Source organism: Malus domestica, chromosome 11 (assembly GCF_042453785.1).
Source record: "Malus domestica chromosome 11, GDT2T_hap1".
NCBI lineage: Eukaryota > Viridiplantae > Streptophyta > Magnoliopsida > Rosales > Rosaceae > Malus > Malus domestica.
This window is the reverse complement of record NC_091671.1, coordinates 1,186,040-1,197,665: the sequence shown is the minus strand read 5'-3', so window position 1 is coordinate 1,197,665 and position 11,626 is coordinate 1,186,040. Positions and strand designations below refer to the sequence as shown.

Genomic DNA, 11,626 nt, shown 5'->3' with positions numbered 1-11,626 from the left:
GTTAAGTCACGTTAATATTTTATATTAATTTTTTATAGAAATAATAAAACAAAAAGTATTAAGAATATAAAATGTTGACGTGGTTTAACCGTCATCACACAAATAGTAGGAGATGGGAAGAGTATGGAAATGAGAAAGCAGACCCACCTCCCTCCGAATAATGTCCAACTGACACGTAACAGTCCATCTGGGCCCTCCATATCTAAAATTCGGATCCAACGATCCACAGGCCGCAATCACACCCTACATATACATCCCCACGCGCACCGTTCGCTCTCCTGACAACGGCTTCGATTCGATCGAGAGCTCTCGAAATTGCTAGAGAGAGAAACAGAAATCAAATCGTAATCAAGAAAAATTAGAAAATCAAATTCTTCGAATTTTCCTCTGTTTTTATTTAATTTTTTAAAAAGGAAAATTTTCGATCATTTCTGTGTGGGAGGTTTAAGATCGAGACATTGGATTGGAATTAATCGGATTGTGAGGGTTTGGATCTTGAAGTTTGGGGGTTTTTGTGCGATCTGATCGGCGGTTTTGATTGATCGGAATTGGATTGGAAACGGACGAGTTTGTTTGAATTTGTGAGATTTGGGAATTTAGGGTTTGTGGAGTTTCCTTCGAATTTGGGGGAAACGATGAACGATCAGTCACAGCTGATGAATCAAGCGCCACCGATGATGAGTTTGAGCCAAGCTCAAGTGATGAGCCAGCCGCCCCCGCAGATGATGAGTCAGCCGCTGCAGCAGATGATGGCGCCGTCTTCTCAATCCCTGGCGGTTCAGCAGCAACAGCAGCAGCAGCAGCAATCTCAGTTGATGATGATGAAGAGTCAGTCTCAGCCTATGATGATGAATCGGAACTACAAGGCTTGGCCTCAGCCGCAGCCTCAGTTCGCCGCCCAAAAGCCGCCGCCGTCAAATGTTGGACGCAACAATTGGAAAGGCAAGAAGGGCGGAGATAAGAGGAGAACGGACAAGAATGTCCCCAATTTGCCGTTGAGTGGTCAGACAAGCGGAGGAGGTGGAGGAGGAGGAGGAGGAGGAGGAGGAGGATACATACCCCCGACGCTTCATGAGTTACAGTCTCAGAATCGAATGAAAGCCCGGAAATTTTACCCCAAAAAAAAGTTTAACAATAGGTTTGCGCCTTACGCCCCAAGGAACACGACATCGTATATTATTCGTGCGAAGAAGGCCGGCGGTATAGCCTCACTAGTTTCGCCTTATCCGGTGACTCCGGCTGTTCTGCCCACACCCATGTTCTCGCCTTCGCGGGAAGTCTTGGGGGATATGGCGAAAGAGGAGTGGGGTGTTGATGGGTATGGGTCGATGAAGGGGTTGATTCGGCTTCGGTCGCCTGGAAATGATGATGATGAGGGTGGTGGTGGATCGAGCGAGAGTGATGTGGAGGAGCATGTGGAGGTGGAGAGGAGGTTGGACCATGATTTGAGTAGGTTCGAGATGGTGTACCCGAATTACAGTGGGGTTGAGTATAACAATGCTTTGGAGAATAGAGTGGATGATCAGGATACGCATATAGCTCAATTGGAGGAGGAGAATCTGACATTGAAGGAGAGACTTTTCTTGATGGAGAGGGAGTTGGCGGATTTGAGGAGGCGGATGCAGTTCATTGAGAGGAGGTGCCATGTGATGGGGGAGGTCAATGAAGAGGTGGTGGAAAATGCATTTGAAAATGATAGCGATGGAGGGTCGGATGCACCCCATATGGGAATGGAGGGTGAGAACAATCCTGAGATGGTAGATTATGTATCGAGAGATGGAGGAAGTAGAAGTGTTGGCGCATTGGCCGAGAATGAAAGTGTTAGGGATGTTGATGTAGGTATGGAAGAATATGTGCCCAATGAAATGATTCTAAAGGAAAATGAGGTGAAAGATGAAACACGAAATGAGTTTGTAGGTAGCGAAGAGGTTGAGGAATTTAAGAGTGAGCTTACTCCAGAAAAAGTAACTGGAAATAAAAATGAGGCTGAAGATAAGATGGTGAAAGATGAAGTTGAGATCAAGAATGAGACTGAGTTAATGCAGGGTGAGATGAATGCAAAGAAGGATGAGGAAATGGGAATTGCGTGCCTGGAGAAGAGCATTGGCGACGGTGACTGATCTGTCCCGCGTTAATGTAAGTTGTTACTGAACAGATAAACATTACCCTTTCAGTCGTCAGTTGTGAAACATCTGGATATATGCACTCTGTAGATTCGCATTATATTTCATTTCTTTCTTTGTATTTTCATTTTCAGTGTGTTGGTGGGAAAGAGAGGACGAACTGTTGGTGTTCTCAATTTTCTGCCCCATTCCGACCTAATAATATCAGTAGGGATTAGGGTGTAGGTTTTATATCTACTTGGGTTGGGGTGTTAGAGTTAGTTGTAAGGTTCATTCTGTTAAAAGGATATGTCTCTGTATCGCTGCATGTACTCGCTATAAGGTTTGAAATGAACCTATGCATTTGTTAGCGTTGATCTAAATCCTATTACGTATCCAATGTTCAATTTCCTAATGTCATGCAAACCTTTTTTTTGTTAAATGATTTTCCTTGTGGTTTCATAAAATATCTGTTATATGATAAGTAGTCTTCTTCTACTAGTTTACACTGATGTACTTGAATGTGTCAACTGACGTGTAGCGACTAGGACTTGGTGAATTTTAATTCTGTATTTGCAATTCTTGACGGTGATCAAAAAAGAACTTTTTTATATTCATCCTATACAGGCAAGACTGCTGATTATGTAATTGTAAATATTTACCTACACTTGAAATTTTATGATTTAAGACAGGGTTATCTCAAAATTGATTTTAGATTGTGTGCGTGCGCCCGTGCGAGTGTGTGTACATGGAACAATTTTTGTTGTCAAAACTTAGCATCTGTGGGCTGCTGGTTAGTAGCTTTCCTTGTGGTTCACTTGTATGTTCGTATGAAGTGACTTACACTCCCTTCTTCAATCTTCTGTATCGCCTGTGAGGGTGGTTCCAAATGCGCAGTTTGAAATCTCTAGCATCTTTGAAGAAGGCAAATGTGCACTTTTGCCAATTTTGGGAAGCATTGATGCCGAAAACCAATACAAGTGGACGTCTGCTAGAGAAAAGGCTTGATTGTTAATTTTGATAAGGCTGCATCATCGCTGTTCTTTTCAGTGCATGCATTACTTCAAATTCAACAGTGCTGCTCATTCAGGTTTCTCTAATTCCCTCAATATTTCTTTAACAAATTGCTCTGTTCTTTTTGCATCATGTTAATAATCATGGCACGTCTTTTGTCAAGCAATGTTCTGCAAATGGTTCTTAGGTACGAGAGCAAGAGGATGGTTTCTCTGAGCAAAGCTCTTCGTCACTCAAAACATCTCTGAGCATACAGGTAACAGATGTAATGCATTTATGAAAAGCTTTCACTAATCAGAAGTGAGGATCAAACCTAGGGTTGCATCTAGCTTATTGATGGTAAAAGCCCATTTGCTAATATTTCATGGTACCTCATAAGTCTTATATGGACGGAAAGTGCTCAACACCTTTTACCATTCTTTGTTTTCAGAAACTCTTTTTACTCCAGTAAACTTATAATCTGACATTATAAATGGTCCTCCGTCGTTCCTGTTTGATGTTGAATATTTTCATTTTCTCCATTAAACGAGTGCCATGAAAGCTTAGAATCTGCGGCCATCACTCGTTTAGTTGTGTTTTGGTTGATCTTAACGGAAGTTGAAATCTTTTATCAGTCCTAGGCAGGAAGGATACCTTAAGGAAGCTTGTGAAAGCTCGTGGAATTGCTTACGTTATGGTGAAACAACGGTCTCTTGTGAAAGATGCTCTGTTCTTTGTTTCGCCTGCAACCTTGTTTTCTTGATGCACGCTATATTTGGTGGAGAGTGCAAATGTGAAGCTCAAATGGACCGACTGCAGACGCGTGCTTTATTGCTTTGCATCCACACATCAAAGCTGCCTTTGGTTCGGCCGAAAACTCCTTGGAGTGAGACTTCTCATTATCGGTAGATTTCCCGGTGGTTCGTTTTCGTAGTTTTTCGTTCCCATGCCACCACTTCAATAACGTTTATTAGGACCAAACCAGAAAATTACTGTTTTAATGTAATGTAGTTATACTGTTTGCCAGAAAATTACAGTTTTAATGTTATGAATTCGTCTTTTGTTCTTCGTAGTTTCACGAGTTTATTCGAATAAGCGATTAGATTACAGTTTTAATCTAATCAGCCTCGCGGACGATTAGATTCTAACACAGGAACATTACCACATGAAAGAAATATAGATATGAAACAAAAACCAAGCAAGAAATTGGAACAATTGTCTGCAAAGTAGGCTCGGAAGTTTTCCGTCTCAAGCTCCTCACACAAAGACATCCGTCTTCGCCGGCATCCTTCTGAGCAAGTTCTGGGGGTATACCGGGAATCTGGTCCGGAAAATTGGAGGCAATAACACGTACCCTCCGGCAAGAAAAACAATAGCATCAAAACGAACGACGGAAAGTATGAAGACAGCAATGACACAGGAGATAACAAACATAGATGTGGCTCTTGGATCCCTCCAACTAAGCAAAGATTGCACCCTCTCCCCTTGAGTTGCTATGTCACCGAGCAGTGTCTGGATATTCAATCCAATACTTCGAAGCCGATCATATCTTCTTCTCAGAGTCTCGACGTCGGTCCTTCTTGTTGGAAACGGATCCAACTCTTCATCCAGAACATCTGGAAGAGCTGTATGGAGATGAGACAATTCGGTGTTTATGTGAGGAATTTGTTTAGGCCTATTGGGGTAACTTCGAATCCCTACGAAAACGCAGTAGACCAATGCTCCGATTAGAGAATAGATAAGCGTCTGAGGCCAAACAACCAAGATAGTGAACGCAACGAGAACCGGTATGGATATCCACAGGTTAGTCCAACTGCGTGCTTGATCGAACTTTTTGATGAGCCAAAAGAAAACATCCAAAACTTTGACGATCCTCTCGAAGTTGACTCTGGCTCTTCGAAGGCTCCACGAACGGGCCTTCACATCCAACACATAATCCACGACCTCTCTCCTTATGGGTGGCTCAGACTTGCTCAACTTCAACGCAATAGCATCAGCCGCCTGTTGCAATAATATAGACATCTGATCCACAGAGAGTGGCTGAAGGTAATGCATTTTCGGCATCAGAGGCTGCGTATAGGTCCACAGCGTGTTAAGCATACTGTCAACCGAAAATCTCACCACTAATTGGAGTTCACCCTTCTTGTCCAACCCAGAAGGCTGCAGAACCATTAGCGGAAAAGAGTTTTTGTATATCTTACCAGCTTCGAGAGTTGATAGCCGAATCTTTACCTTCCCAATAGGTAAATCCATAGCCCCGCCGGATTTATCCCAGCTTTCCAAATGATTGTTGTCGAAAACTGCAACAGTTATGACAGTACATGCATCATAGACATCCCAATTGTATTGTTCATTCCACTTTGGATCACGGCTATCAACAACCGTCCTTGTTTTCACCCACTTCGGACCATATTTAGCCACGCAGTACGCATCAACGCGATTCTTAGGCCGCACTGGTTTCAGTGTAGAAGCGCTTATGATTCCCAGTTCTAGAACCCCAATTTTCGGCTTCCACAATGCCTTTGCTGATGGCCTATAATCACTAATAGAGTGAGCAGGCTCATCAAGAACATGGTATCCGCCATCCAAAGAGACCCTCATCTGAATCTTACTAGCAAACTTCACCTTCCCCTCCAGTTTTTCCATCATCTCAAGGTTATATTTCACAGCAGTGGCCGCTGCAGCATTATTCCTCTTTGCGACATTCGCTAAAGGAATCTTGCAACTACCTAACGTGAAACTTCCTCCCATATTATCCACCTTCTCCTCCACGCTCACAATCAAATCGTCCTCAAACTTTTCTGCCACAACAAACATTAAATCTTCATTCCACATAGGGTTATCGGTCTTAGTTTGCGAAGCCTTAGTTCTCAACACCCACCTCCCAACACTAGCTTTCACGAAAATCTCCCGTGGCTTTCCGTTATTCATGTCTCTGAACACCAGATCTTCAGCTTGAATCACATTAACTCTAAGGTACCAAAGCTTATAATAAAAGTCATACATTTTGGGATGAGTTTCCGAAACACCATAACCGCTTACTACTGAGGCCGTGTCAGCATAATAAGGTTCGTTAAATGCACCATCAGCCTGTGCCCCCATCCAATAGGCAAGCAACAATTCTGCTCCTTTTAACTCCTTTTCGTCCTTCAGCCTAACCCACTGCGACGCGAATGGACTGTTAGGAAGAATTCTTATTTGAGCTTCGTTAACAGCGAAATCAAACTTGCCAATGGTTCCATCTCCAACCACAGCAGCCTTGTCCTTCACCAAAATATCCACTTTGTTGCTCTGAAGTTTGTCTCTTTTGAAAGCAAACACTTGGTTATTGTTCTCCAAGTGCTGTGTGGTTGCCTTGTAGTTCCCAATGTTCACTTCAATGTACGGGTGACATGCTGGCGGCAAACCTCTGACTTTCTCAAACTTCACATACAGATACTGCATTTGCTCCACCAAGTCGAAGGTGGTCGACGGGCCTGACGTATTGGCTGCCTTGCCAGTGATTTTTGGCTTAATCTCCTTGAGGGAAAAATCTTCCTTCTTTGGCGCATTTTGCGGAGCCAACATTGTTCACACTTCACACTGCAAGAACCGTAAACTGGTTTAATCAATTATTCACACGATTAAAGGAAGCTGTTATTGACATTCCAAAAACGTCACCTGCATTCCTTCCTAGTGAGATATACAATGGAAAAGCGCATGATGGTTTTTAGTGCTAATAAAAATTCCCCATATCAACCTCAGTATTCAAATGTTTGGAATACAACCACATATCGATTTCATAACAGATAAATATAAATTCTCAATACAGTCGAAGACAATAAGAAGAAAAAAAATCAATCTGTAGTGACATATATTTTCCGAATTTATCAGAAATAGGAGCAGAACGTTATTACTTTCTCCAGTTTAATCATAACACTTCAAGCAGTGTTAGAAATCAAAACTAAACAAATGCAAGACAAACGCGTACCGATTTGTGGATGAAAAAAAATTGTAAAAAGGTTTGTTTAAGCAAATAGGACACTTACCAGGTGCTCGAAGAACCCTCCGAATTGTGGTTTTGAGAAAAAAGTGAGCAAAAGAAGTACAGCCTTTGAATTTAAAGAGTGAGAACCAAGACAATCTATGGTTTCAGAAGACATTAAAGTCCAAATCTAGGTTGATTGAGTAAGAACCAAAACAATCTAGGGTTTCAGAAGACATTGAAGTCCAAATCTAGGTTGATTGAATGTGGAAGATTTTGCAACGAGAATGAAAGAATAATTCAGGCAAGTTTTCATTTTTTTTTTCCTTGATTACTTAGGATCCAAGTGATCAAATAAGTAATTGCTTCTAAGACACTTTCATTAGGGGTGGGGGTGGAAGAGTATGATGACCGTTATTCTATAAAATTGGGTTTTTATTGTGACATGATATTTGGTGGGGGATTCTATTGACGAGATATATTTCTTTTTTAGTACCCTTTTTTGTGAGAGAATTTTGCTGATTTGTTTAGAACATAGAAGTACTGAATAAGTAATCCAAGCCCTAGCGTATAAATACCAAAATACCAAGCTCGAATAATAAAGAACGATGGAAGTGATTTACGCACAACTATTTTCTCCTCATGTACGTACACTTCTATTTATTTTTTGCTTTTAAATTGAATAAATCAAAACAGACAAAAATAAAGTTTAAAAGGAGAAAATTAGGCATGCCCGAAATCATTGTTCATAAAACTTTTACACTGTAACATAAATGAATTCTTACCAGAGAGTAGAATATATTTGGGATATGATTAATTTCAAATTCTTACCAGAGTAGAACATATCTGGGATACGATTAATTTCATAATTACATTTGATGTTACGAATAGGCAAAAAATAGCCAAGAAATACATGTCAAGTCATTAATGCTAATATGTATGTATTTTTTCTCAGAGTTACAATCAAACATTCAAAATAATCTGGATGTGCTTTCATATTTACCAACACAAGGAACTACAAGAAGCAAATTTGCATCGCTTGAAACTTAGATCTTATATCTGTTCGGTTAGACCATCTTAGTTCTGTTCAACACCATCTGTTCGTAAATACACGAAAACAATTTTTCTAAACCCCCGTGTAATTCTGATCCTGTCATCACTATACCTGCAGCATACAGTGTGAGTAGATAAATGCATAAAAAAGGGATTCCAGATAATCAAAATCTTGAGGAAAGAAGTACATGAATAACAAAATGAGATATCTTACAGTATCTCAAGTTCGAACTTGCTCGCTAGCTCTACAGGATACCCAAACTGACCGCCGATGATGGCCGCGTCATCCATTGTAAGATCATATGTTCTGCCGCCAGTTTTCCTGTCAACGTGATGGAGAATGTAAAAATCAGGCTTCACAATACAGCAGTACTACCATAAATTCCAAGTAATGAGAAACTTACACGAATGTGCCTGTAATGGAGAATTTGAGTCCAAGTAAGGTATCAACCACAAACTTTATTTGTCCATCTTTCTTGACAATCTATAATCACAGCATTACATTTTTTTTAGAAGAAGAGAAGAGTAAAGAGAATTAAAGAAATCTGTCGAAAATATAAGCTATAAATTTTCGCTTACTTGCTTTCCCATTAGACCATTGGCTGCATTCTCTAACCAACTATCTGTCTCTTCCTGCCACATATGAGAGGCGAGTGAAAATTGTAGGCAAAAAAATTCTAAGTGGATTAGTCACACCAAATTCAAGTCTCTCAGTGTCTTTTCCACTTCCCACGCCACTAGGATATCTGTAAAAGGCAACATAAAAACACTCTATGGCCAATTTATAGGCATGAGATTACCTGTGAACTCCATATCATTTCCCACTCTCCGTCTTGGAGTTCCAGATCACCCATGTTCTGATTTAACGAGATAAACTCATCGATTGCCTTTGATAGAAGAAATGGGGTTGCAGGAGACCATATCAAGAAGGCAAAATTTTCTTAGGCATGCAACTTCAGAAAATTGAATTGGAAACATCACCTCTTTAACTCCTGTACCGGTGGAGATTGTTGACAGCAATCTTTGCCTAGGTCCGGTTTTCTTTTGCAGCACAAATGTAGTTCCCTGCACTACAAAGATATTTATGGATATCCTTAGCTATAAGCAACTCATTTTTAAGATTTAAGCAATTAATTGAAAGTCTCTGACTATGTGTTAATATCACTGATGTGAAATACAGCACAGAATGTTTTAAAATCTTTATACTACTAAGCAACAAAGTGCCGATTACCTTATTTCCTCTTGAGATACGAAGGTTTCCAGATTCGGACAAGTATGTGGTATCCAACCAGCCCTTTGCCTCATCTCCGAGAAGTCTGAATGGAACTGGATATGGAACCTTAAACGGTAAAAATTTAAGAGAAAATGCTGCTTTGTCAAACCGAAAGAGGATTCGTTTCCCATCTTTTATTGATGCTGCTGCCTGCGTGAAAAGAAAATAGAGAATGCATAAGTGAAAAGAAAATACTATGACAACATTTTTTACTAGAATCAAAGGAGGCTAAAGATAACAACTGAATGGTACTATGGTAGTAACTCTTTTGTGCTTTTGAGAAGATATATGTGATGATATTTAGGAGTTGGAGAGATAGCAGGTCGTACCTCTACTTTTAGTTCACCTACTGCATCAGAGAATTTGACGATATTCGATACGCGTGGATCACTTGTCCGAAGATATACCTCTTGAAATACGCTAAAGAAGTCAACCCCCACAAACGTCCTCTGCAAAATTTTAGAAGCATGATTCAAACTAAATGCCACTTTCAAATTGTTTAGAGTATCAGCCAGACCAATTGTCTTAAACAAAATTGGTTTCAATAAAAGATCCATACCTATAAATATACAATGGATTACATGTGTTCATCTGTCACATTGCTAGGGTGAATGACTTCAAGTTTGTAAGGAAATCCAAAACATAGTGCAAAAGAAACCAAGTTTTTTGCAATTTTCAAATTTGTGATAACACTTTACAGGAATGCACAACAAATAACAATTCGATTCTTCGGATGAATGATTTGAAAGAAATTAAACAGACCATATTCCTTTATAATTTCTTAATTTTATAAGAAAGAAAAATTATAATCATTTACAAAAGGGGGAAAAAGCTTTAGTTGATAAGGTCATACTTGGATTGGAGAGGCAGTTCCAGGTCTTGTAGTAAACATCAATTGCCAGCGCCCTTCAATTAAACTAGAACTTGTCTGCATACATAACAAAACATACAAATTCAATATTCCTATAAATAAATTTAATGAGACCCTTTATAAATTAAGCATACACGGAAATATGCACAAATATAACCGATTATAAACTTTACATAAAAAATAAAACCTAAGAGAAACGAAAAAGAAACTAAACCTGAATTTGTATGTATATGACTTATTATCAGTTTAGCGTCTCTTAGTTCTACTTTTGATTAAAACTTTGTGGCCGGTATTTTATTGCGCGTATTTCTCAAAAGCACATATATGCATCTGTTTGGAATATTAATATAACAACGATGACGAACCGGGTCAGGAACGCCTTGTAAACCTTCAAGAACATTCACAGCATTTTGAACATCCTGCAAAAGCATTAGCAATTCTCGTTCAATCAATTTTCTTAAAAAATAAAAAATATTACAGGATATTTTATAAAGTGAAGCAGAGAGAAGTGCTACAGTTAGTTGCTGAGGAGAAGCAGAGCGGCCTCGGCCTTGGATTCCGATGAGGGCTTCGACGAGGGAGTTCTCTTGCTCCGTAAACGAAACTTCTTCTTGAGTCAACACTTTCGTCAACGACTTTGTACGGCCTGCACTTGAAGCTGAAGAGTTTCTGTAGAAGGGAAGAGTTGTTGGCGATGGTGAGAATGTGGGTTTTTGGCGCCAATAATGGAAGCTTCTCAGGTTTGTTAGATTTGCTACTGCTGCCGCCATTGGTGACCGAAGATTGAAGAAGCAGAGGCTGAGAGGCTCATAAGTGCAAGCACACTAATATCTCCGGTCTTTTGCCACGTGGCAAGTTATCCATCAGACACGTCCAAACTGATATACTGTGGATATATCTACATGTGTCTGCTGTTACTTTTGTTTGATGAATTGGCGCCATATATTACATTTCTTTTTATTTTTTTAATATCTTTTTCTACTTTTCCCTTCTAATTCTTAAATGTTTTGGTTGAAAATCTGGCTTTAACCTAGAAATTATGTTTAATTGGATTAGTGTTGGATGCTTTAACAGTATAAAAGGTACAATCGATCACAATTTGATTGCAAAATATTTTGGATGTAACAGCCACTGTCATGGAAGATTATTACTTCTAGTTCAAGTATAATAATATGGATAGATATTAATGTTGATATTTCACGTACATTATTATATGTTAAAACAAGATGGATTAGTAATATAACATGATATGCGACAATTAATCAAATAAAAAAAAAATTATCTGCATTTGATTGTTTGATAACCTTATCCTGTAAATAGTTGAGTACTCTATAATGTCAATATTAATTTGTTCCTGACTATGTCTTTAG

At 39.5% G+C, this 11,626-nt stretch overlaps 3 protein-coding genes across 7 annotated transcripts; 1 reads left to right on the top strand and 2 right to left on the bottom strand.

Moving 5' to 3' along the window:
* Window positions 1-278: 278 nt before the first annotated feature.
* LOC103401561 (uncharacterized) lies at window positions 279-4,167 on the top strand. 5 transcript variants are annotated; one of them, XR_523913.4, is made up of 4 exons: window positions 279-2,136; window positions 3,000-3,192; window positions 3,304-3,372; window positions 3,731-4,167. XR_523913.4 is itself a non-coding variant. In XM_070808591.1 (2 exons), the coding sequence occupies exon 1, from the start codon at window positions 636-638 to the stop codon at window positions 2,118-2,120; it is 1,485 nt and encodes a 494-aa protein (XP_070664692.1). In that variant the 5' UTR covers window positions 279-635; the 3' UTR covers window positions 2,121-2,136; window positions 3,000-3,293. The 5 variants fall into 5 exon arrangements, 3 of the variants coding, with proteins under 3 accessions (XP_070664692.1, XP_070664693.1, XP_008338500.2); XR_523912.4 differs by having other exon boundaries at window positions 3,280-3,372; XM_070808591.1 differs by lacking the exons at window positions 3,304-3,372; window positions 3,731-4,167 and having other exon boundaries at window positions 3,000-3,293.
* Window positions 4,151-7,348, bottom strand: LOC103401581 (FT-interacting protein 4-like). Its single transcript, XM_008340298.4, has 2 exons — window positions 7,124-7,348; window positions 4,151-6,677 (listed from the first exon to the last, which is right to left on the bottom strand). The coding sequence occupies exon 2, from the start codon at window positions 6,660-6,662 to the stop codon at window positions 4,353-4,355; it is 2,310 nt and encodes a 769-aa protein (XP_008338520.2). The 5' UTR covers window positions 6,663-6,677; window positions 7,124-7,348; the 3' UTR covers window positions 4,151-4,352.
* A 524-nt stretch (window positions 7,349-7,872) lies between these two features.
* LOC103401562 (probable plastid-lipid-associated protein 12, chloroplastic) lies at window positions 7,873-11,098 on the bottom strand. Its single transcript, XM_008340279.4, has 11 exons — window positions 10,772-11,098; window positions 10,622-10,675; window positions 10,239-10,313; window positions 9,715-9,834; window positions 9,344-9,535; window positions 9,094-9,177; window positions 8,913-8,999; window positions 8,692-8,745; window positions 8,517-8,596; window positions 8,327-8,434; window positions 7,873-8,224 (listed from the first exon to the last, which is right to left on the bottom strand). The coding sequence occupies exons 1-11, from the start codon at window positions 11,024-11,026 to the stop codon at window positions 8,137-8,139; spliced, it is 1,197 nt and encodes a 398-aa protein (XP_008338501.2). The 5' UTR covers window positions 11,027-11,098; the 3' UTR covers window positions 7,873-8,136.
* Between the last annotated feature and the right edge of the window lie 528 nt (window positions 11,099-11,626).

Coding starts and splice junctions, on each gene's coding strand:
- LOC103401561 (XM_070808591.1), top strand. CDS start 636: ATGAACGATCAGTCACAGCTGATGAATCAAGCGCCACCGATGATGAGT.
- LOC103401581 (XM_008340298.4), bottom strand. CDS start 6,662: ATGTTGGCTCCGCAAAATGCGCCAAAGAAGGAAGATTTTTCCCTCAAG.
- LOC103401562 (XM_008340279.4), bottom strand. CDS start 11,026: ATGGCGGCAGCAGTAGCAAATCTAACAAACCTGAGAAGCTTCCATTAT. Junction 9,835..10,238: donor GAACTGCCTCTCCAATCCAA/GTATGACCTTAT, acceptor AAAATTTTGCAG/AGGACGTTTGTGGGGGTTGA. Junction 9,536..9,714: donor TAGGTGAACTAAAAGTAGAG/GTACGACCTGCT, acceptor CTTTTCACGCAG/GCAGCAGCATCAATAAAAGA.